The sequence below is a fragment of the Leptonychotes weddellii genome, chromosome 11, assembly GCF_054177405.1.
Source record: "Leptonychotes weddellii isolate Sample4059 chromosome 11, ASM5417740v2, whole genome shotgun sequence".
Lineage (NCBI taxonomy): Eukaryota > Metazoa > Chordata > Mammalia > Carnivora > Phocidae > Leptonychotes > Leptonychotes weddellii.
In genome coordinates, this window is record NC_138379.1 from 9509994 (window position 1) to 9535818 (window position 25825).

A 25825-nucleotide genomic window follows, 5' to 3' on the forward strand; every position below is an offset into this window, starting at 1 on the left:
AGATTAATGTACATGAAAATACTCTGTAAATAGCAAAGCTTTGTAGCTATCCAGGAGGCAGGGTTTGATGAAATTAATGTACAAAATACTGTGAGCCATTTTCAGCCTTCTGGCCATCCGCCTCGCCAGCGTGGTAATGGTATGTAGGAAGAAACAGTGGCAAGGAAATACATGCAGTTATCATTAGTGATAAACTAAGAAAAATCTCAAACACAGTCTTGAAAGATGAGCAATCATCATGGACAGTAGAGGCCAGCTTCTTAAGAAGTTCCCGCGGAGCAGTTTAACCTCATGAGATTGCATGGTGCTCCTTTTTGTTTTTAGCCAAATTCTTTTTAAAGACTTTTTATTTATTTTAGGGTGAGGGGGGAGTGTGTGTGCACATGAGTAGGAGGGGCAGAGGAGAGGGAGAGAGAATCTGAAGCTGACTCCGCGCTGAGTGCGAAGTCTGACGCGAGGCTCCATTCCACGATCACAACCCGAGTGGAAACCACAAGTCGGATGCTCCACCGATTGTGCCACCCAGGTGCCTCTCCTTTTTGTTTTAAGTGGCGTAAGTGAGGTAGCCATCGTTTCTGGGAGGAGCTGAGGAAAACCCTGGTGCCATGGGGCTGGCTGTATACACATTGGGAATAACCAGGACAGGCTGGAATGAATAAAACAAGCAGTATTATTACTACAGTCCTATTCGGTCCTGTGCCCCACCCTCCTCCCTGCCCCATGACTCAAGGACAAAGTGCACTCTTGTTAACCCACAGTGGGATTTAGCTGACACTTGTCTGTATTTCTCCAGCATGTACGCAGAATATTTTACAGAGAAGAGGCCCAGCTCACCCTGTTGGTTTTGGTGATTGCTTGTTTGGCAAAATAGGCTGTAGTACAATTTGTGCAGAACTCCAAGAGAGAGAAGATAATCAGCATGGCTGCAATTCCTTTCCCAGAAAGCTGAAATCAGGAAAAAACATACCAAACTGTTGACTAATCAAGAAGTCTTCACACAAGCTTCAAAAAGTTATTGACTCATCAAATGTGCCATTGCTCTTACTCAACTTACTCCGTGATTGTTTCTCTATTATCATCAAATGCTTATTTCCTGGGAATGTGAATTAATTTTGAATTTAAAATGCCAGAAGATTTTCCTTTTCTCCAGCAGACTATTTAGAAACATCAGAAAGGAAGTATATATTTTTTTCTTTTAATGGCTTTCTTGTTTTTATAAAAATGTAACCTACTTATTAAAAGAAATCAAGCTATATAGAAAACAGTTGATTATTCCTAATGTCACTGCCTAGAAATAAGCAAAATTGAAATTTGATGCCTATTATTCTAGATCTGTATGTAGAGGCCAAAAGGCAGATAGAGAAATGGATGCATGGAGAGACAGCAAGAGAGGAAGCAGAACGAGAGAGGGGATGAGAGAACAAGAGAAAGAAACATTGTTCTTGAAGAATGGAATGGTTTTGTACTTACTGTTTTGAAGTAAAAGTATTACTTGATTTTTAAAAGAGTAGAAACAAGTAAATTAAGTCTGCAAAAATTGAAAGTTTAGGGAATCCATGAAGAAGCTGAAGTAATTTTAAACCAACAAGTTTCTATTTTAGACAGTATGAAATAACTGCTATGAAAAATGAGCCAAGTGGCACTCTCATTTGATATTTCTCTCATGTTCCCTCTCTTCACCTCCCAGTTTTTGGTGGTTATGTCATTTTTTCACTTTTTTTGGGGGGTGGTGAACATTAAAAGCTTTATATTCACTTCTGTAACTGTAATTTCTCCAGTTGTTCAGTCTTACAGTCTTAGATGAATATTTAAATGGTTTAGTGCTCTTCACTCATCTCTTTACACAGCTTCTCCCTGCCTTTCTGATCTTAATTTATCTCCTTTATGGTAGAATATTCCTTTTTTTTTTTTTTTTTTAAAGCACCAGTGTGTTGTTGTTTACTGAGAGTATCTTCTTTTTGCTTTTACACTTGTACAAGAATTTTATTGGATGTGTTATTCTTGAGTCACAATTTCTGTTCATCAGAATTTTATGACATTGCTTTATTGTCTTCCCTCATTGAACATTGCTGTGGTGGAGACTGAGCCACACTGATTTTTTTCCAGCTCACAGGTAATTGGGTTTTTCTGCCTGAAACCTTAAAAAATCCTTTGTTGTACCTTCTATCTTATCTTTGTATTTATGTCATCTATCTCAATTATTTTACATCTCTTTCTCCCGGTATAGGTTATTCCCTTTCAATGTACAAATTCAGTTATTCTCTTATTTGAGGATCTTTTTTTCAGTATTACTGGATACTTTTTTTTTGTACCATTTGTTGGATTCTCTAACACAGGGACACCACTTATTATGTTGGATGAAACTTGCCTGTCTTCCATGTTTATCATCTCTCTAATTATTTAATATATTTGTCATTTTCTTCTGTGAAGACTGTGATTACAGTTTTTCTCTCTACCATTTTTATCTGAGTCCATTCTATTTCTTGCTAGATCTATCTAGTAGAGATATGATTTCTTTACTAGATCTATCACAGTGGTTTGGGGTACTCAGTTGGTTTCTATAATGCTGCAGTGTTCTTTTTTTTCTTCTGTCATTTTATTTTCTTATTAATGATTTTCAATAGTATAAAATGCTCATGAGGAATCTTCTATAGATAATTGGGTAATGTTTCTTCCATATTTTTTTTTAATCTGTACCACTGACATGCTATGGTATAACATGGCTTGACCTGCTTCTTGGAAATTCCTTTTGCTGTCTCTGTGTTAAATTGAAAAACGTATACCTAGGATTGAACTGAATACGAATTCCTGAAACCCAAGTGCTATGTCTGGGTCACGTGGTAATCACAGACTAGAGTCACTGTTTCATAGAACAGGAATTTGAGCTAAAATTTGAGGATGTGGCTTTCCAGATTAGTAAGGAATCTAACCATGAGAATGAGGAAACTCAGTGTATTCCTGATTTATGTGACTCATATCCTCATCAAACCAGGGCACATCTTGTGAGGAAGAGGGAAGGCACATGTGTTTGTGCCATTTTATCATCTGATACGTCTTTTATTCCAATCAGTTGAATTGTATTGTTTACTCAAAATAAATAATAGACATCTGAGTGTCCTGCTGACCCACTAACCCACGGAAATCTTTAGTCTTTTTTCCTTTCATTTCTACCTTTAATCACTCTAATGTATTTGGATAGTTTCCCTACCATTTTTATTTTTTCAATTTTCTTGTTCTTAAAGTGAACAACTGTATATAGGCTTTATGTTTGTTCAGATATGGTATAGGTGAGTTTTCCTTGATTATATTTCTATTTAACTACATCCACTTTGTCTTCCTTGTTTCCAGCTTCAATTTCAGGGCCAGATACTGTTTTATGTTCATTTTACGGAATGCTAACCATGCAGCTGTAGCAGTGAAAGAAATGGCTTAGTTGGCACTGAGCACAATTCTTGCTAGTGAATGTAGACTTTGCTTTCTCTTTCTTTTGAGAAATGTCTATACTCAGACCTGCTCCAAGGTCAGAGGTATATTCTGTTCCTGTGGATTTCTGTTCATTCCTCCACGTTATCAAGGTGCATTGGAATATGTTAATTCTGGTGACATTTCCTACTTTTCTTGAGGTCCTGAGGTGCTACACAAGGGCTTTTACCATTCAGGATTTGCTTTATACATTCTTTTTATTTTTAAAGATTTTATTTATTAGAGAGAGAGTGTACAAGCAGGGGGAGGGGAGAGGGAGAGGGATAAGCAGACTTCCTGCTGAGTGGTGAGCTGGATGTGGAGCTCAATCCTAGGATCCTGAGATCATGACCTGAGCTGAAGTCAGATGCTTAACTGACTGAGCCACCCAGGTACCCCTGCTTTATGCTTTCTTAGAATTGACTGCTCTCCACCTAAGTCTTCTTAGCTCCAGACTGGAGAGCATTAGTGAGACTTGTCTGTATTTTTTGGTGTCCTGCTTTTCTTAGTTTTGTTTCTGGGGAATAAAAGACAGGATCAGGAGCTGTACTTTCCTCTACCACCTCGAGACACAGCAGAATCATTTGGTTTTTTACTTGGATGCCAATTTAAAAGGTAGTTTTTGAGTAATTTTTGTTTTTTGGTTTGCTATTATAGAGGATAAATTTTGTGTTCTTGCTTCTCTCTACCACTCTTACCAAAAAGTTCCCTCATACCAAAAAGTTCCCTCATATTCTTGCCTTCTTATAAGAACTTCCGTACACTTTCTCTGCTCTTGGGGTAATTGTCAGAGTCCATGCTTTGCCTAATATGATAATGAATGGATGATTCTATTTTGAGAACATTCAGAGGCATGTGTTTCATTTTGAAGTTGTTTCATTCTTTGAGTTTCTCTAATAAAAGTGAAATGTCCTTGTTGCGGCCAGTTTCCCCTCATCCCATTCTTACTCTAAAATAAAACTACTCAATAACTTGACTATCTTATTTACATAGAATTTAAAATCTTTGGAAAACTCTATCTTGGTATCTTTAAGTGTTTTCCCCATTGTTCACGTGATTAACAGTGAGACCAATAAAGGATGCCCTTTCTGCCTCAGTCCATCTGTAGAGGTAGCTCTCCTACTTTTTCTGCAGTCCTAGAGATCATATGACCAGGAGTAGGGCTGGAATAGAAAAAGGGATTTTCCACTAGGGCTACTGTACAGTCATAAGAGATAAAAAAATAGACCTGCTGTGTGGGAGTGGAGAGGAGCATGTGGTAGATCATGGGGTACTTACAACTGCCCAGTAGTCTTGATTGGGTAGGCCATTGATGCTTACGTCTATCAGCAGCAGAATCACTCCAATGAAGGCAAAGAAAGCACTGACAATGTTCATTCCTAAGCTGCTTTTGATCTAATGGAGATGACAGGAAAAATAAATCATATATAGGAGAAAAAAATTAAATGAAGTAAGAATCAGCTAAATGTAATGGTTCTTAATCTCTGAAATCTTGAAAAAATTTTTGAAGCTGAAATGACTTTTTTTTCTCTGACTTTCTGAGTTTTCATGAAAACTATTCTGCATGCAGCCTAAATGTAGTGTACTTCTGAAGTCTGTAGAAAAATGTAAATAACGCAAAGCAGAAGCTCATCTATTAGGTTTGCCTAAAAGCCTCACACACAATAACAATTATATTACCTTTTTAAAGTAATAAAACAACAAATAAACCATTAATGAGCATTTTTCTGTGACAGGAGCTGTATTAAATTATTTAAATACAGTATCTCATGAAACTCTTACAACTACCGTATGAGGTAATACTACGTAGCATCCAATTTTATAGGTGGAAAAGCATGTGTGCAAAAGCATCTTTGCTAATAAATTTAGAAATTGACAAAAACCCTGAAGTCTTTCTAGGGACTAGCTAAAAAACCCCAGATTTAGAATGAGGAACTCATTAGGCTTTTGTGGGTACAGGTGTATGGGTAGAGTACAAAACTTTCCTGTTTCTACAAGAAGATTTTGACAGATTCTGTGCTGGGACAAACAACCTCAGTTAGAGGGAAGGATCCATAAATGGTGCAGAGTAAGGGTGTTCTACTTCGTTTTTTGATTACAACAGAAGTGGTTAATTGGGATTAGGCTGATTAGTTTAGTTCAGTTTAGTTTAGCCTAGTCTTTAGTTTCTAGTCTAGTGTTTAGTGTCTAGTTCAGTGTCTGTTCTAGTCTCTAGTCTAGTCTCTGGTGTCTAGGAGAACATGAGCAGCAAGATTCTGTGTTCCCATTTTTCCATTCTTTCCTCTTGTGCTGGATTAAATATCATCTTGAAACCACCTCTGCTTTAGTTGTCACAATTTCTTGGCAAATCATTTTCTCCTGTTTCAAAAGTAGACCAGGAAATTGTAAAAGGTGGAGAGCTGTGACCAAGAGAATTGAAAGACCTGTCTCAGTGATTATTTTTATAAGCTTTTTGTGTACCCAGTTGGTGCTTTTAGTGATGATTTAACACACTGTAAAACAAAAGTCAAATCTGAGTAAAAATAGATATGTGCAAATAAAAAATAAAAATACAAGGCAAGGCAGAACTGAGAAATGGCAAATGAATAATAGAGCCTTTGATAGTGAAATGGCAGGTGGGTATTTCCTGGCTCCTATCTTCTGCTTTGGACTTCCCCTAATGCAGTGTGACCCAGCTGAGCCAGGCAGCTTTTAGGATAAAGCTAAACAACTTTATCTGTACCACTTCTCACTTTTGTGATTGAAGAGTCAGAAGGTGGGGCTCTTCGATTTATGAGTGGCAAATCGTGTGGACCATGCTGGGGCACGCATGTCGTGAAGGCAGTCAATAGAAATATTTTTGGGGGGGCGCCTGGGTGGCTCAGTCATTAAGCGTCTGCCTTTGGCTCAGGTCATGATCCTGGAGTCCCGGGATCGAGTCCCGCATCGGGCTCCCTGCTCAGCAGGGGGTCTGCTTCTCCCTCTGCCCCTCCCCCCACTCATTCTCTCAATCTCTCTCAAATAAATAAAATCTTAAAAAAAAAAAAAGATCGGGACACCTGGGTGGCTCAGTCATTAAGCGTCTGCCTTCGGCTCAGGTCATGATGCCAGTGTCCTGGGATCGAGCCCGGCATCGGGCTCCCTGCTCCACGGGAAGCCTGCTTCTCCCTCTCCCACTCCCCCTGCTTGTGTTCCCTCTCTCACTGTGTCTCTCTCTGTCAAATAAATAAATAAAATCTTTTTTAAAAAAAAAAAGAAAAAAAAGAAATATTTTTGGGAAAAAGTGTTCCCCTTTGCATTTGCTGAATCTGCTTTCTCAATTTTCCTCTCCAAATCAACTAATGAATCTTCAAAAGAGTTTAAAAAGTGGAAACATTCTGACTTACCAGACTAGGAGAAAGTTTCTTGGGCGCCAGTACAGAGAGAGTACCAGTAGTAATGAACTGTAGAAACAGACACATTTATTTATGAAAGATGGGTTCTTCAATTCTGGGAGCTTCTCTCTTTGCAGGAAAGATTGGTCGATTTATGTTCAGCTAGTTTCCCTCTCAAAAATTCCTCTCATGCTTCTCCATTTTTCTGGAGTAACTTTCAGAGATTGTTTGTTTGACTTCTCCATTTGTTTCCTTAGTTTCTCGCATGTAAGGAGCTCATTTTTTTGTGAGCTTACCTGTTCTGATGATCTCTGAGCTCACAGCTCAGTCTCTTGTCATTATCACTTGCATATTTTTAATCATGCTCCCCATCACCTCCTTTTGCCTCTCCACCCAGTGCATGCATTTCCATCTAAAATGTAATCGGGAACTAAAATTTTGGCTTATTGGTTACTTGATCAGAGTAAACTTGAGGGTATGAGTTTAAACTGCAGGTTAAAATGGAGGACAGAAGCTCTCCCTTGTTTATAACCAACCAGAGCTGTTATTTATCAATTTTCCAGCTGATCTGATGCGGGGCTTATCAGAAAATGAGTTGTGCATAGGCTGGGGCCGTCCTTGATAAACTGAGAAGGAGAGGTGTTCTAGCAGTCTACTCACAGAGATGCCACCCCAGAATGGATATCCACTAATAAGAGCAAAGGAAGCAAATCCCAAAACTTGTCCATAAATGACGCTCATGAAACCTAAAATAATTCCGAAGCCAATGTGCATCAATCCAATCATGATCTGGATTGCCTGAAAAAAGAAAACAGGCGTGTTAAAGTTGCTTCTTCATTTACAGGTGCTAAGGAGACATTACTGACATTGCTGCTACTGCATATTTATCGTCTCCTCCGTCAAGAGGCACGAGTGTCCTTTAGGCATTCCTACTGTACAGCAGAGGTGGGCCAGGAAGATTCTGGCATATGCTGGAGCCAGGCCCACAGCATAGGCCTTGTTTGAGGTATCTGGGCTGGCTTGTAAGGGTGGCCCAAGGAGAGTTCTTTAGAAGCTGCTCCTTGTTAAGCATGCATTGGTGTCCCCTGAGAGCCTCTAAAAGACTCTGAAAAAAATGCTTTAACTGTGACTTCGATGCTGTTTCAGATGGACCTATTCTCTGCATGGCAGATCCCAGTTATGGGGAAAGTATCCATGAAGGAAGTACCAATGAATTTTGGGGGCATTAACTACATATTTGATAATATTCTAAACACTTCACTTTTATTGTTTCATGTAATCTTCCCAGCGACTGGATGGAGATGCAGAGATGTCTGTTTCAGTCTTCTCAGGCTGCTATAAGAAAATACTGTGCTACCCTCCGGGTAGCTTATAAACAACAGAAATGTATTGCTCACAGTTCTGGAGGCTGGGATGTTGCAAGTTCATGAAGGTTGCTTCTAGTGAGGGCCCTCTCCCTGGTTCCTAACGGTGCTTCCTCATTGTGTCCTCATGTAGTGGAAAAGGCTCAGGATCTCTGAGGAACCTCTTTCATAAGCCCATTCATGGGGGCTCCGCCTTCATGAACTAATAAGTACCTCCTAAAGGCCCACGTCCTAATACTATCATTGTTAGGGTTAGGATTTCAACATAGGAGTTTTGGGAGGTCATTCAGACCATAGCAATGTCTAAACAATTACTGAGCGGCAGATCTGGAAAGTTAATACAGCAAATTTATTCCAGCACCCATGTCTTTTAGCTATTGAATATGGCCTCCCCTCAGGCTCAGCTCCAGCTCTTCTGTGAAGTTATCTTGATTATATTAGTCAATTTAAGCTTTTTTCTTCCTAAATTTCTGTTTTATCTGTAAATTATACATCTTATTACTTGGTTTTGTACTCATTTATATTGTTATTTTTTTTAATTGCAGGTATGCAAACATTTTCTTATTGGCCAAGGCATATTCTCAAAGACAGAGGATACATCTTTGTACCTCTTAGAACACCTTCTTTCATCCTGAATAAACAGATTTGTGAGAAGTAAGTGCTTGTACTTTGGGCCAGAAGCTAACCGTAGATTTACCATTTGTTTCTTCCTAAACTTACATCTTATCTGTCCAAGAAGACTGCAAATACAAAGATTGCTGTGTTTATTTCTTCAATAACTTGCTATTAAATACAGTTAAGTTATTAAGCCAAAACAGAATTGGAAAAAATCACAGCTTCCTAAATAATACTAAGAGATTAATATTTTCTTTGAGTACTCAATGAATTTCTTTGAGAGTAATAAAAACTATGAATCTTCTCCTTGAAAATCTGGTCTTACACATCCATACATACACACACCACACTTTTGCACATGACTTCAGAGGTGTCATGGGCTAAAGCCAGTCATGGATCTCAGTTGAAGGACTCCTGCATTAGGCATTATAATTGGTTTTTACAAGCTCTTCCTTAGAGCGGCAATTCAGTCATCTGGCCACAAACTTCTTATTCTCATCCTTGCCGTCATCTTGATGGCAGTTAGATATTGGATTAATATTGGCTTACTTTTCTTCCGGTATAACGATGGCTCTACCATTTACTGACCAAGCTTGCCTACGGGCCAGACGGTAATTTAGCCGTTTAACTCACTCTGGAGTTTTGGCCACAGAACCACTTTGAGTTCTGAGTCAACTGGGGCAGATGCTCCCTGTCCTACCCCATGAGGCCCCTGCATTGTTATGACTGGGAGCTACTAATAGCATAAGTGTACAATCTTGAGGGAGAAGAAGTAGCTTCTGCCAGCTGGGGCTTTTAAAAACAAAACAGCATCAATCACTTTAAAGTGCTTTTCTTGAGTACCTCTTTGTTCCCAGGCAGAATGCTCCAGGGTTTCCCCACTCCACTCAGAGTTCAAAACAGAGCCTCTGTCCTCCAGGCCTCACAGGGTCTGGCCCCCACCCCTCCTCTGCCCTCCTTGAGGCGACAACCTCCCTCCATCATACTGTTCTACTTTACTGGCCTCCTCCCTGTTCTTCAAACACAGCACACGTTTTCCTCTAGAGACCTTTCCAACTTCACCTGGAAGCTCTTGCCCAGATGACTGTGTGGCTTGCTCCTCCCCTCATGTCTTTGCTCAAATGTCATCTTCTAAGGAAAGCCTACTCTGATCAACTTGAAATGGCTACCCATACCCTTCACTGCCTGGTACTAATTATTAGCCGTTTTACACTTCTTTATTCTGTCCAAATCATGTATCACCTTCTAACACATCATGTACTTTAGTGCTTTTTTTTTTTTTTAAAGATTTTATTTATTTATTTGAGAGAGAGAAAGCACGAGAGGGGGGAGGGTCAGAGGGAGAAGCAGACTCCTCGCCGAGCAGGGAGCCCTATGCGGGACTCGATCCCAGGACTCCAGGATCATGACCTGAGCCAAAGGCAGTCGCTTAACCAACTGAGCCACCCAGGCGCCCACTTTAGTGCTTTTTTATGTGTGTAATCTGAGCTCTGTGATTCTAGTCTACGTGAGGGCAGAGGTGGTGCCTGTTTTGTTCTCTGTAGTCTTCCCAGCACCTGTGTGGGGTCGGCTTTGTGGGATGCCAGTTTGTCCCTTTGCTCAGTGGGAGCAGGGAATTTCCTTTCTCTGCCAGGAGGAGGATCTGAGGGGCCACCCCCACAGCCTCCATCTGCCTGCTAGAGGGGGCAATGCTTATTTTTACTTTTCTAAAGTAGTGAAACTTGAACTCGGTAGTAAGATGGCTGGACGAGTTTCTGGTACATAGTGGGCACTCAGTATAACTTACTGAATGCTCTAGCAGAGAAGTGAGAACTGCACACAGGGAGAGACAGTACTGTGTCGTGGAATGGTAGTGGCATGAATGAGGAACCTGGAAAGCAAAAACTAACAATTCTGTCTCTGCAGGTGGGTCTTCATCTACAAGTAGGGCATGTCTTACAGTGCTTACATAAACAAGATTATGAGTGTTTAAAGTGCCCTTTGTAGAAGTAACATGGCAGTTAAGTCATAACATCTGCACAGGCCCTGGGTGAAAGGCACAGCAGATGGACTGGCCAGGAATTCTTCCACACCCAGTTTCCCCAGACTGCCCACTTATAGTTGTTTCTGTTTTTAAGGCAGCTGTCATGTTCATTTTAATGAGAATTCACCTATATACAAATACCAGGCTTGCACTACTGAGACGGGATTGAGGGTGCCCAAAGTGTCCTTTGCAGAAGTGAGAGCAAGCTAGAAGTAGTGGTGTTCCCATAATGTCAGCGTTACTGATTCATCCTGCTAGGAAGAGTCCTTTGTCACCTGTTAGGGTCTTTCTTGAATCTAAAATAAAGTGAACTCAGGGTAAAGTGTATATGCAGATGAATTATTTCTGCCTTCAAGGGACACAGTTTCCAGAGTAACATTCAGAACTTTTTAATGATTGAATGTAGGTCATGAGATCATAAACTTCTCTCCACCTATAACTTATAAGTACAGTATAACCTTGCAAAGGCAAAATTAAAATTCTCATAGTAAGTAGACTTACCCCTAATATCTTTGCTTCTTCTGTGAAGTTTATGGTTGCTGTTCCTGTAGCTGGGATTACCACCTGTGGGTATCCCTGGTCTTGCTGACTGTTGGTGATGATTCTTGGAGACCCGAAGAGGGGAGGCTGACCACCCTGAGCTTGGTTTTCCGGGTGTATGAAACCCATGGTTTGTTGAGACCTGGGAGCCTTGACGTTGTTTGGTGGATAAGGACTGAGCATGGTTTCATACATTCGGGGCTGGGTTGTTGGCTGGGATGACATCATTATGTCCTAAGTACTACAAAAGATAACAAACTGATCACTTTACCCCACACAAAAAAAAAGACGTCAAATTTCTATGTAAATACTATAAAGCAAGTGAGCAAATAATGGGCAATGACAACCAATGTAAACATGATCCTCATTTGACTTTGGAATCTATACACCCTATAGTTCAAAGGAAGTGAAGGAGGGGAAGATAGGAGTAATTTTATTTTCCAATTCCCATTTGATTTTGTAAAGTATTTGTATGTATTAACCTTCCTTGAGTTCATGGCATCTGAAGGACAACAGAGGAAGGGAAGAGATGGTGGTAGGCAGAATAATGCACCTTCCCTTCCCCAGAAATGTCCACATTCTAATCGAGGAAGCCATGAGTGTGTTGGGTTACATGACAAAGGGGATTTAAAGTTGCAAATGGAATTAGGGTTGACAGTCAGCTGACCTTAAAACAGGGAGATTTCCTGGGTTATTTGGGTGGGCCTAGTGTAATCACAAGGGTCCTTAAAATTAGAAGAAGGAGGTAGAAGAGAGTTAGAGAGATGTGGTGGTGGAAGCAGGGTCAGAGAGATGCTGTGCTGCTAGCTTTGAAGATGGAGGAAGGGCCTGGGAGCCAAGGACTAGGGTGGCCTCTAGAAGCCAGAAAAAAGCCAGGAAAATAAACTTCTTCCTAGAGCCCCTGGAAAGGAATGCATCTCTGCCAACACTGTGATCTTAGCTCAGTGAAACCGGTGGCCTACAGAACTATCATAATGAATTTGTATTGTTTTAAGCTGCTAAATTTGTGGTAATTTGTTACAGCAGTAAATAGAAAACTAATTAATGGCGCCAAGAATACAATTGGACAGCAAGAAAGGCAGTCCATGATTTAAAATTATTTGTCACTACTTTTCCAAATAGATAATTCATATATGGCCAATTAAATTGTCATGTTCTTTAGGAAGAATACTCTTGAGATTCCCTATTCATTTTTGTCCTTTGGAAGCACAGAGTATCTCAGGTCCTTTGTGGCCAAGGGGAATTTTGTTGGAAATCAACTAGCACAACTAGATATGGACAGCAGTCACTATTTATCCTTGAAAAAAAATTATGACACTTAAAAATGTCCAGTGTCCGGGCGCCTGGGTGGCTCAGTTGGTTAAGCGACTGCCTTCGGCTCAGGTCATGATCCTGGAGTCCCGGGATCGAGTCCCGCATCGGGCTCCCTGCTCAGCGGGGAGTCTGCTTCTCCCTCTGACCCTCCCCCCTCTCATGTGCTCTATGTCTCTCTCATTCTCTCTGTCTCAAATAAATAAATAAAATCTTTAAAAAAAAAAAAATGTCCAGTGTCCTTCAGTGTCCTTAGATTCCTTTTTTGAGACATCCTCCCCAAACCATTTTTTTGTACACCATAAATACTAAGAAAGAAGGAGTTCTGAATGCCTTCATCACTGCAGGAAGTATGAGTAGTCCACTGGCGCATTGCAACACTGGAATTTTAACAGGAGCACTTATTCAGACTATGTCCTAGAATCCTGGCATTTCAGAGCCTTTCCAATCATTCTGTCCTTTACCCTTGGTTTACAGAAGAGAAATTGAAGTGACACAAGTTAAATGCTGTGATCAAGGTCACATAGAAAACGTGTGGCAGAGCCAGGACGAGAAAACTGAGCTCTTGGCCTTGGAGTTCCCCACTCCAACCACACTGCTCACTCGGGACGCTTACAGAGCTGGTGTTGCAGGCCAGCCTTGGTGGATCGGCTCTGCATCTACAACTGCCCAGCAACAAAACTGCTGTCTTCTGATGCTCTGGAGAAGACTCTACAAACCAGACTCACTCCTTAATGATTCAGTGATTAAGTTAGTAAGGTCTCTCCTCCGTGAGCCTCAAGTGAGCTGTCTAGAGAGCTAACATTTCATTAAGCCCTCCTTGTGGGCATAATAGGGGCTGTACAGTGTCATGGTTTGGAGCATGAACTCAGCGTTAGAATCCTGGCTCTGATGCCAGCTCTGTGTCTTTGGCAAGTTTGTTAAACCCTCTTGGCCTTACCTTCTAGTCTGTAAAATGAGGATCCTAAGAGTACCTTCCTTATAGGGTTACTTTGAGTATGAAGGAGTTATTCCATGTAAAGTTCTTAGAATTGTACCTATTATAACTGCGTGTGTTGGGTAATTATTGCTTAGTGGGTGAAATATATTATCTCTCTTAGTCTTTAAAACCTCCAGCGAGGCAGGTACTAATATCCTCCCCATTTTACAATGAGAGAATTGCATCAGAACCTGTACTCAGCCCTTAACTCTAAGCTGCTTGGATGCTAGATACAACTAAAAAAGGTTGAAAACTCAGTGGAAAGGTGGGAAACACATTTTGGAAACCTCTGATTAAGAGATTACTTTTTTCAGAGTGGAAACAAATTTTAATTCACCAAAGTTTATTTTATTTTATTTATTTTTTTTTTATTAAAGATTTTTATTTATTTATTTGACAGAGAGAGAGATAGCGAGAGCAGGAACACAAGCAGGGGGAGTGGGAGAGGGAGAAGCAGGCTTCCTGCCGAGCAGGGAGCCCGATGTGGGACTCGATCCCAGGACCCTGGGATCATGACCTGAGCTGAAGGCAGACGCTTAACGACTGAGCCACCCAGGCGCCCCACCAAAGTTTATTTTAAACAAACAAAATAAACAGTTCCATAGCTGTGATTCTTGGAGTGACTCCCTGTAGCTCTCTAATAACATTTGAGAACATGAGGTTTTATAACCTGTGCATGTGGTTTCAGTGGCCATTTAGTGTTCAAACCCTACCAATCTGGTCTCCTTAATCCCTAGTCTGCTACTTTAATAACCCTGGGGCCTTGATCAACTTTCTTAACTAAATCCATGTTAGTCCCTCTGTCTCAGCTATAAAATGAGACTAAGGATGTCATTCAAAGTAGCTGGTGTGGAGGCAGAGTTAAGATGGTGGAGTAGTAGGGTTACCCTGAACTTTCCTCGTCCTTTGATCACAGCTAGATCAACATCCAACTATTTTGAACAACTAGGAAGATGATCTGAGGACTAAGGAAACAATCTACACAGTTGGAGGGAGAGAATGTGGTAGATGTGAGGTTCGGAGCTGTGAATTGGAGAGGAAAGCCTCATGGCCGTGAAGGGGAGGGAACACTTTTTGTGGAGCAGAGTCAGGGAGAGGGAGAAAGTGGGAGAGAGCACAGTGGGTAGGGACTGCCCAATAAGCCACAGTGAGGAGATCCCCTGAGTCACACTGGGAAAGATCGCCCCCCTTCCTGGACTACATTTGGAAGAGCGTATTTTCCCTCTCCAAGGACAAAAGGCCAATGCGAGCCATTGAACAGTGCTCAACAGCAGGGTCAGAGGTGTGTGCAGGGGGCAGAAAACCTCTTAAATTTTCACCATAAGCCACAATAGGCTTAAACCTCTGTGTGCAGGCAGAGCGGCTGCTTTTCAGTGGCAGAAATGAGCAGAGAGCAGAGACTTGGGCAGATTACAGACAAGCGGGCTGCTGCTTCTCAGTGTCTGCCTCTGTGCCGCTGCTTTTCTGGGACAGGACAGCGCTGGGCATGCCACAAGGCTCTCTTCCAGGGCCGGGGAGTGGGCCTGCACCTTGCCAGGCCTTTTAAAACTTGGAGTTTTGAATCCCAGCCACCAGCCAGAGATAAAATACAGGAGATTCGTGGTGCCAGGTGTGCTGATGGCCCAGGAACAGACAGTTTAAGGGCAAGGAACTGATGAAAGCCAGGGCCACAGGAGATTGGTCGCTTCTCTGAGAGGGCCTCCTGAACAGCGGTGGCCGGTAGTTCTGCTCCCTGGGACGAGACGGCTGGGTGACACCATATTCTTCCTCTTCCCCTACCCCCTGCCCCCACAGCACAGTCAGACTTCAGAGAAACACAGCATCTCCAGTGGAGGCTGGAGTCCCCTACACTAAACCCTGCTCCCCTTCACCTGGCAGGGGCATCTTTACAAGGGCAAGTCAGCTTGTGAGCCAGCCCAGCAGGCCTCTCCCTCAGAAGACCAGTGCAGGCCGCCGCATGTACCAAATCTACTGATTAAAGAATGCTCCAAAACGTCAGAATCTGCTGGAAATAGGACCAGCCTTGCTGCTGCTGCTTTTTTTTTTCCCTTAATTTTTTTACATTTTTACATTTTTTATTTTTTTATTTCTCATTTTTTATCTTTTATTTTATATATATATTGTTTCCTTTTTTCTTTTCTCCTTCTCTTTTATTTTGGTATCAGGCTTATAATTTTTTGTTCATTTGTTTGTTTCCTTATTTCTTGGATCAGGCTTCTTATTTTTTTTTTCCCTTCTTTCCTTACTCTTTCTTTTTTCTTTCTTATTCTTTGGAAATAGGCTTATGGTTGTTTGTTTGTTTGCATTTTTGTTTTTCTTTTCTCTTGGATCAGGCTTTTTTTTTTTTTTTCCTTCTTCCCTTTTCTTTTTTCTTTTCCAGGCTTATCACACCAGTTCAAGGTCCAGACACTCCCCGCTGCAAGCAAGGAGGAACTCTGTAGGGGACAGACCAGTGGAAAGAGCAGCCAAAACGCAATAGCAGGGTGTACACGGCATATACCAGAAACACTTCCTCAAGTTTTTGTTGTTGTTGTTGTTTTTATTGTTTTTTTTTTCTTTTTCTTCTTTCCTTTCTTTTCTAGACAGAATGACAAGGCAGAGAAATTCACCCCAAGAGAAAGAACAGATGGTAGTACTCACTTCCAGGGATTTAATCAATACAGATAAAAGTAAGATGTCTGGACTAGAATTTAAAATGATTATTAAGATACTAGCTGGGCTTGAAAAAGGCATAGAAGACAATAGAGAATCCCTTACGGTAGAGATAAAAGAAATAAAATCTAGTCAGGCCAGAATTAAAAATGCTATTACCAAGAAGCAGTACTAAGTGAAAGCCATAAAAACGAGGATGAATGAAACAGAAGGGAGAATCAGTGATATAGAAGATAAAATGATGGAAAATAAGGAAGGTGAAAAGAAGAGAGAAAGAAAACTGTTAGATCACAAAAGGAGACTTAGAGAACTTAGCAATTCCATTAAGCAAAATAATATACATATAATAGGGGTCCCAGAAGATAAGGAGCAGGAGAGGGGGGCAGAAGGTTTGTTTGAACAAATTATAGCTGAGAACTTCCCTAATCTGCGGAAGGAAGCAGGCATTTAAGTCCAGGAGGCACAGAGAACCTCCCCCCCGCCAAATCAACAAAAAAATCTCAAATTATTATAGTGAAGCTTGCAAATTTCAAAGATAAAGAGAAAATCCTGAAAGCACCTTGGACAAGAGGTCCTTAATCTACAAGGGTAGACACATAAGGCTGGCAGCAGACCTGTCCACAGAGACCTGGCAGTCCAGAAAGGCCTGGCATGGTATATTCAACATGCTAAATGAGAAAAATATGCAGCCAAGAATACTTAATCCAGCAAGGCCGTCATTCAGAATAGAAGGAGAGATAGAGTTTTCAGGACAAACAAAAACTAAACAGCCCTGCAAGAAATATTAAAGGGGATTCTTGAACAGAGAGAGAGAGCGCAAAGTAATAAAGACCAGAAAGGAACAGAGACAATCTACAGGAACAGTGACTTTACAGGTAATACAATGGCACTAAATTCATATCTTTCAATAATTACCCTGAATGTAAACGGACTCCAATCAAAAGACATAGGGTATCAGAATGGATAAAAAAACAAGATGCATCGATATGCTGCTTACAAGAAACTCATTTTAGATTCAAAGACACCTCCAGATTGAAAGTGAGGGTGTGGAGAACCACTTATCATGCTAATGAACAGCAAAACAAAGCTGGAGTAGCCATCCTTGTACCAAACAAACTAGATTTTAAACCAGACTATAATAAGAGATGAAGAAGAATACTATGTCATAATAAAAGGGTCCAACAAGAAGATCTAACAATTGTAAACATTTATGCCTCTAACTTGGGAGCAGCCAAATTTTTAAAACAATAACAAAATTAAAGAAACACAGTTGATAATAATACACTACCAGCAGGGAACTTTAACACCCCACTCACAGCAGTGGACAGATCATCTAAGCACATCAACACAGAAACAAGGACTTTGAATGACACACTGGATCAGATGAACTTAACAGATATATTCAGAGCATTTCATTCTAAAACAGCAGAATACAAGAATACACATTCTTCTCAGGTGCACATGGAACATTCTCCTGAGTAGATCACATACTGGGTCACAAACAGGTCTCAACTGGTACAAAAAGATTGAGATCATACCATGCATAGTTTCAGACCACAATGCTATAAAACTTGAAGTCAATCACAAGAAAATATTTGGAAGGGCCACAAATGCATGGAAGTTAAAGAACATCTTACTAAAGAATGAATCGGTCAACCAGGAAATTAAAGAAGAATTAAAAAATACATGGAAGTAAATGAAAATGAAAACACGACAGTTCAGAACCTTTGGGATGCAGCAAAGGCAATCCAACGAGGGAAGTATGTAGCAATACAGGCCTTGGAGAAGTCTCAAACACACAACCTCATCTTACACCTAAAGGAGCTGGAAAAAGAACAGCAAGTAAAGCCTAAATCCAACAGGAGAAGAGAAATAAAGATTAGAGCAGAAATCAATGATACAGAAATAAAAAAACAGAACAGATCAATGAAACTAGGAGATGGTTCTTTGAAAGAATTAATAAAATTGATAAATCCCTAGCCAGACTTATCAAAAAGAAAAGAGAAATGACCCAAATAAAATCATGAAAGAAAGAGGAGAGATCAAAACCAACACCGAAGAAATACAATTAAGAGAACAATTTTTTTTAAAGATTTTATTTTTTTATTTTATTTTTTTTGACAGAGAGAGACACAGTGAGAGAGGGAACACAAGCAGGGGGAGTGGGAGAGGGAGAACAGGCTTCTCACGGAGCAGGGAGCCCGACACGGGGCTCAATTCCAGGACCCTGGGATCATGACCTGAGCTGAAGGCAGACGCTTAACGACTGAGCCACCCAGGAGCCCCCGAACAATTAGGAGAATATTATGAGCAATTGTATGCCAACAAATTAGGCAATCTGAAAGAAATGGGTAAATTCCTAGAAACTTATAAACTACCAAACCTGAAACATGAAGAAATAGAAAAGCTGAACAGACCCACAACCAGCAAAGAAATTGAAGCAGTAATCAAAAATCTCCCACCAAACAAGAGTCCAGGGCCAGAGGGCTTCCCAGGGGAATTCTATCAAACATTTAAAGAAGAAATAATACCTATTCTTCTGAAACTGTTCCAAAAAACAGAAATGGAAGGAAAACTTCCAAACTTGTTCTATGAGGCCAGCATTATCTTGATCCCACTAAAAAGAATTACAGACCAATATCCCTGATGAACATGGATGCAAAAATTCTCACCAAGATACTAGCTAATAGCATCCAATTGTACGTTAAAAGGATTATTCACCACGACCAAGTGGTATTTATTCCTGGGCTTCAGGGTGGCTCAACATCTGCAAATCAATCAGTGTGATACACCACATTAAAGAAGAAAGGACAAGAATCATATCTCAACTGGTGCAGAAAAAGCTTTGACAAAATACAGCATTCCTTTGGATAAAAACTCTCTGCTGTGTAGGGATAGAGGGAACATACCTCAATATCATAAAAGCCATATACGAAAGACCCATAGCAAATATAATTTTCAACAGGGAAAAACTGAGAACTTTTCCCCTAAGGTCAGGAACATGATACAGATGTTCACTCTCACCACTGTTGTTCAACATAGTACTGGAAGTTGTAGCCTCAGCAATCAGACAACAAAAAGAAATAAAAGGCATCCAAATCAGCAACATAGTGATTTAAAGAGTCACGTGTACACCAATGTATATAGCAGCAATGTCCACAATAGCTAAAATATGGAAAGAGCCAAGATGTCCATTGAGAGATGAATGGATAAAGAAGTGGTATATGTATATAATGGAATATTACTTAGCCATCAAAAAGAATGAAATCTTGGCCTTTTGCAATGATGTGGATGGAAATAGAAGGTATTATGCTAAGCAAAATAAGTCAGTCAGAGAGAGACAAATACAATATGATTTCACTCATATGTGGAATTTAAGGAACAAAACAGAGGATCTTAGGGGAAGGGTAATAAAAAGATAAAAACTGAGAGGGAGACAAAGCATGAGAAACTCTTAACAATAGGAAACAAACTAAGGTTTGCTGGAGGGAAGGTGCATGGGGGATGGGGTAATTGGGTGATGGGCATTAAGGAGGGCACTTGAAGTAATGAGCACTGGGTGTTATATGCAACTGAAGAATCACTAAATTCTACCCCTGAAACTAATAAGTATATGTTAACTAAATTGAATTTAAATAAATTAGAAAAAAAAACTCAGTGGCTGGTATGAAGATAGGATAATCCTAATTCTTATTAAGCTGTTAAATCTGCCCAGCCTATGGCAAGAGCTTGATAAAAGATAGCTATCTTTCTGTTATCAGAGCCCAAAGTCTAGCTTTCAGAAGTGGATGTAGGCATATGAAAAGTTTATAATGGAGATTGGACTCAAAAGGTTAATTTCAACACCAGGGAGATGGGAGATGAGAGCTCAGGATACAGAAATTAACCAGAACAAGATTTTTCTTGAATTTTTTTTAAAGTATTAAAGCAATTAAATAATTTCTGCATGTATATGATCTCATTACCTCCTTCCTTTCCTGTTATTTTCAGTTTTGTTTGTTTCATTGAGAAATTTAATACAAAAACTAAGGCTTCTCATTTATTTATCAACATTTTTTTTTTAAGATTTTATTTATTTATTTGACAGAGAGAGATAGCGAGAGCAGGAACACAAGCAGGGGGAGTGGGAGAGGGAGAGGCAGGCTTCCCACGGAGCAGGGAGCCCGATGCGGGGCTCGATCCCAGGACCCTGGGATCATGACCTGAGCCGAAGGCAGATGCTTAATGACTGAGACACCCAGGCACCCTATTTATCAACATTTTAAAATTTAATATCTGCTATTTACTTTCTGGACTAAGCCCTATCCTGTGAGTTCCATATAGAATCCAGATTATTAATAGTTTATAATGATTATGCTAGTCTCAGATGCATTTTTACAGATCAAGTTCTGGTTTTATAAAAAGAATTAAAGAGCTGAGCCAGTCTCCATCCTTTGACTTTATACCAAAATGACTTAATGTGTAAACAGCTCTACTGGTTACATAGTTTGGTACAAGGGGAAGGAAAAATGCTTGCAGGAATAACTAAGTAATTATGTAGTTGAAATGAGGATAATCCTGAAAATGATGGAAGAAAAGGGAAACCGGGGCGCCTGGGTGGCTCAGTCATTGGGCGTCTGCCTTCGGCTCAGGTCATGGTCCCAGGGTCCTGGGATCGAGCCCTGCACTGGGCTCCCTGCTCCGTGGGAAGCCTGCTTCTCCCTCTCCCACTCCCCCCGCTTGTGTTCCCTCTCTCGCTGTGTCTCTCTCTGTCAAATAAATAAATAAAATCTTAAAAAAGAAAAGGGAAACCAATGAATAGACTGTTTTCACTGATTGCACCTATTGTGGAATTTTTTTCTTGACCATTGGTAAAATACCTACTATCATTTGTCTTTTCATCTAAAAATTAGAGCAACTGTAATTATTTGTAAACCCAAGAAACACATCAAAAAATAGATCTGATGAGATCAAAAGGACAGGACTGTCACAAATAAAAATTGTAATAATTTACTTTATTCTAGTTTTTTTCTTCCTCCCTTCCATATGAATTTCACTTTTAACATTATAGGGTGAAGATGACTGCTATCTTTGAGAAGAGGTAGCATACAGGAGAGCATAATACCAAATCATTTCTACTGTGTCACCCAAGTACATACATGAATAAAAATACCGACTTAGTGAAAATCAGTGATATTCCCCACTTATTTTTGGTTTTTTCCCCCATAACAAAGCACCTTAATTAAAATATATTACAAAAGCAGTGCTACAGTGTTTTTGCTGTGATTTGTAGTCCTGTGGTAGCCACATTATCATCAGATTGCTCTCATTGGGTCATTGCTTCCCCTTGTTGATTAATATCCATGGAATGGCATACATTTGAACCTCCTATGTGTCACCTCTCTTAGCATGAATTTTGATTTTGTTTTAAGGTTTTATTTATTTGACAGCAAGAGAGCACAAGCAGGGGGAGCGGCAGAGGGAGAGGGAGAAGCAGGCTCCCCGCTGAGTAGGGAACCTGATGTGGGGCTCTATCCCAGAACTCTGGGATCATGACCTGAGCTGAAGGTAGACGCTTAACCGACTGTCCACCCAGGTGCCCCTGAATTTTTAATTCTTTTTCTTGAAGTATCTTTTACCTGTGTTATAGCAACTGACATTCTTTTTTTTTAAATTTCTGTCCTGTTTTTCATTTTCCCCTTGTTTCATTTCCTATTTCATCCCTCTCATGATTTCTTTTCCCTCATTTATCTATTTGGCCCAATTTAAGAGTCAGGATTGGCTTCATCCCTCCAACCTAGAGAATGGGATGCTGCAGAGAGCCCACACAGACAGACCAGCCCTGCTGTTTATGCCCATTGATTTGGGTGAAGAGATAGATAAATAAGTCAGTAGACTTACTCTGTTTCTTTGGCACCTGTCTGCTTCCTCTTTCTCCAAGTTCTGCTAGTTGGAAATGTTTATCTGGGTATAACAGGTACTTTTTACTTCTTTGTGTCAATCCAACCTGTCTCCTATCTTTATTTAATTCCAAAGTCCTTCTATTATGTATTATGCTTGCTGTGCTTTCACAGTTTCATCCTGTTTGCTCTGGGAAGCCTTTTCTGACACACCCAAACGCTTAGGTGCTCATTTCCTCCAGCCCCTTTGTACTTTCTGATACTCATTAGTGCAACATCATACTGCATTTCAACGTCTTTTAAGTTAGATGAACAAAATTGGAAAATGTAGATAATAAAAAAGAAGAGAAAGAAAAAAGCATCCATACTCCCACCACCCACACATAATCAATGGTAGTATTTTCATTTAGAATTTTTAATCTTTTGTTTGTAAATATACATTTTACAGAGAGACATTTATGATTTTGTAAAATCACCAAATTAGGATCGTTTTGTTTGTAAGTTTTATAACCTGCTTTCGTAGCTTCATGTTTTATAAACAGTTTTTCATGTCACCAACACCTAAGTATTGTAATTCTTAATAGTAGCATGCTATTCCATTTGGGGGAAGTGTCTTATTACATTTCAATTATTTATCTTCAGGCCTGTCTCACAGATACAACTGAATGCCTTAAGGGCAGAGATCCTTGGGCAGGGGCCAACGTCCCATCCCTAGCCCTGTGTATTATACAGTGTCTCAACCATGATAAGATCCATTCAATATATATTGAACGAATTAGTAAAGTGAATACAGATTTCTCTTTTCATGTTTTTTTTTTCCTGTATATACTATTGAAAATTTTCTTTCTTTGGTGGTTTTACATTTGTATGTATTTTTCTAAAATGGAAAAATAGGTACTGAAGACTTATTAATTCTGTGAGCTAGGAAAGTGACAGTTTCAGACAATAACATTGCTCAAAGGCTGAAGGTGAATAAAGGAACAAGAAATCAGCATTGTTTTAGAAAGAGTCATGGTAACTGGCTGGCAAGTATCTCATGATTACCATGATTCATGTTATCCAGACAGCAGAAGAAGAAAGGTGAAAATAAATGGTGTTTTTTAAACCTAGAGTGAACTCCTTTCTCCTGTAGCCTTCCAGACCCACATCCATGCAATAAATCTTACTTCATAAGACTTCTGCATTGTTCTCTCTCCTTCCTGATCTCCTAAGTGTGTGGTTGGTGCTGTTGGTGATGTGATTCTTTCATGTATTATTTTGATTCTTATTTCTTCAAACAATCTCTAAATTCCAAGAGGGCAGGAGATATAGCATCATATCATAATCTCTTTTGTGTGACTGGCTTAGAAACATTTGTAAAACTGAGTTTAACATTAAAGAAAGGTGACATGTTATTAGTTAAACATTAATTTTTGAAATAAACTGCTTACTTCGTTTTTATAAGGGAAGAGAAAGCTTCTTTCTTAAGTCAATATGGAACTCATTCTTCAGAGTTCAGAGCTCTGAAATAAGGGCTACCAGGAAGTATAAGTATTCTAGAACATGTGGTTTCTACTTCGGTGATCTTATCCAGCAACTTCCTATGGTGGTATCCTGTGGGATTGCAGTTCTTTGACCTACAACTGAAAGGATTTCCAGAGAAAGTGTGGAAATTGTATCAGTAGATAATGAAAACCCAACTAAAGAAGGGCTATTTGATGGTAGTTGCTATTATTATGATAATGTAGCTAACAGTTTTTAAAAGCTTATACTTTGACATGCCTCACTCTAAGCATTTTTCATAGATTAACTTTATAAAACTAAATCATAAAGAGGTTAAGTAACTTGCCCGGATCATACAGCTAATAAATGCTGAAAATCAAGGCCCCGCAAATACCACTTTTACATATGTTGTAATACCTGACTTTCATAGCAAAATTGGACTGCTCTCGTCTATAGTAATTTCTGTAGAAAACTGAGCATCAGCCCCTTAACCATGCAAATATTTTCCTTTCAACACATTGGGGTGGAATTCTTTCAATAGGTGCCCTACCTTAGAGGTACTACCCAGGGTAGCCAGGTCATAATCTAAATTTCTTTTGTCTACTGTTTTCTTGATCACATCCCTTTGTTTCATAGAACAAAATTAAGATGCTGATGCGTGAATTGCTGAGTTATATTTTGTTAATATTCATTCTCAAATTAAAGGCTAACAAACCTTTCTTAAAGAATTACTTCTCTTTTACCAACAAGATAATATACTTGCTATTTTTCTATAGATTTTCAGCATGATTTCAAGTATTCTCATGTCATTTATATCAATTATATTAATTTCTTGGTCAACTAAAAGTACACCCCTACTCCATTTCTCTAAAAAGTGGACAGTATTGCATTTAATTTTTCTTGTCAAATCATTATTGCTAGGTAATAGCCTATTTCACTGACTTTATGTTGTCACTGGATTATCATTTTAGAAGTACATTAATCTGTGCCTACTTGATTTCTCAAAAACCGGAAACAGCCAGAGGAGTGGTATGGCCCTAGTGAGAGAATGCCATGCATATTCACGAGTACAGTGTCTTTCTTATACAGCACCTGAGCAATGCAGACTAGCTGCTAAGGGGGCTTCTTTGTACTGTGGAGTGGTTAGCTGTTTACTGTTTTCTCCTGTTTGTCTCTATATAAAGACACATTGTCCTGTATTAAGAGAAATTGCTAGTCAGTTTGTTAAATTGCATACATCCCAATCTTCTAAACTTTGCGCATAGGTAACTGAGTGAACTTCTATGGCAAAAATATTATGGAGCAAATGATTTGTTCTTTTAGTCTGAAATTTTTATGTGTGTATACTTACTAGAACTCTACTGTATACCCAGAGATCTGTTATTATAATTTAAGTACAATGAAAACACTTCTCTAGTTAGCTTTTCTAATAAGTAAGTCATTATTTTAGAAAATTTCAAGTCTGGGGAAATTATGAAGCTGGATTCCTAAGAAATAAATTAACAGTCCAAATTTTAGACAAGATCCAGAGAGGCATGGTCTGAGCTTGATTTTGTGCGGGTGTGACGATCCACCCTGGTTCCACGGGTGGGGTGGAGTAACAGGACCACTGACCAAGGACACAGACCTCCAGCTCAGAGTTTCACAAACTAGCTGAGAAGAAAGACTGTTTAAAAAATTTTCTTTTCAATCCATTGGGAACTAACAATTTTGGAAAATATGAAAACAAAATGATTTACTAGGAAAAAATAAAAACTATTCAACCCCAGTTCTTTTGTTAGACTCAGTAGGCAGAAAATTATAATAAATATAGTTTAAGCATACATAACAGGGAAAACAGAAAACAGTCACAATATTGAAAGCATTCATTCATAGCCATCAATATTATATTGCACATAACTTTTTGTCTTTTCAAAATTGTAGCTAAATGAAAAGTTACAAGGGAAATCGTGGGTACTCATGATTTTCCAAGCATTACTCATGCTTGGAATGAACACTGTGTAAACTTTTAGTGAAAAGTTTAAAGTTCCACATTTAAATTAGTTTGTTTCCTGCTTATTATTTGGTTAATCTAAATTGGATTGAGGGCAGTGTTACTTGCAGAGGATAATGTATTTTTAAATTGTTTCTATGTTTTGTTTTAATAATACTCAAGAGTAGAGAAA

At 39.5% G+C, this 25825-nt stretch overlaps 1 protein-coding gene across 2 annotated transcripts; it reads right to left on the reverse strand.

Moving 5' to 3' along the window:
- Nucleotides 1-329: 329 nt before the first annotated feature.
- Nucleotides 330-22260, reverse strand: LOC102730169 (membrane-spanning 4-domains subfamily A member 12). 2 transcript variants are annotated; one of them, XM_006743368.2, is made up of 7 exons: nt 22180-22260; nt 11319-11598; nt 7476-7613; nt 6828-6884; nt 4741-4857; nt 835-945; nt 330-646 (listed from the first exon to the last, which is right to left on the reverse strand). In XM_006743368.2, exons 2-7 carry the CDS (start codon nt 11583-11585, stop codon nt 545-547), a joined length of 792 nt encoding a protein of 263 aa, XP_006743431.1. In that variant the 5' UTR covers nt 11586-11598; nt 22180-22260; the 3' UTR covers nt 330-544. The 2 variants fall into 2 exon arrangements, with proteins under 2 accessions (XP_006743431.1, XP_081654170.1); XM_081798044.1 differs by lacking the exon at nt 4741-4857.
- Nucleotides 22261-25825: the final 3565 nt, after the last annotated feature.

Coding starts and splice junctions, on each gene's coding strand:
- LOC102730169 (XM_006743368.2), bottom strand. CDS start 11,585: ATGATGTCATCCCAGCCAACAACCCAGCCCCGAATGTATGAAACCATG. Junction 7,614..11,318: donor AAGAAGCAAAGATATTAGGG/GTAAGTCTACTT, acceptor TTCTTTTTTCAG/GCAATCCAGATCATGATTGG. Junction 946..4,740: donor ATCAAGACTACTGGGCAGTT/GTAAGTACCCCA, acceptor TCCTGATTTCAG/CTTTCTGGGAAAGGAATTGC.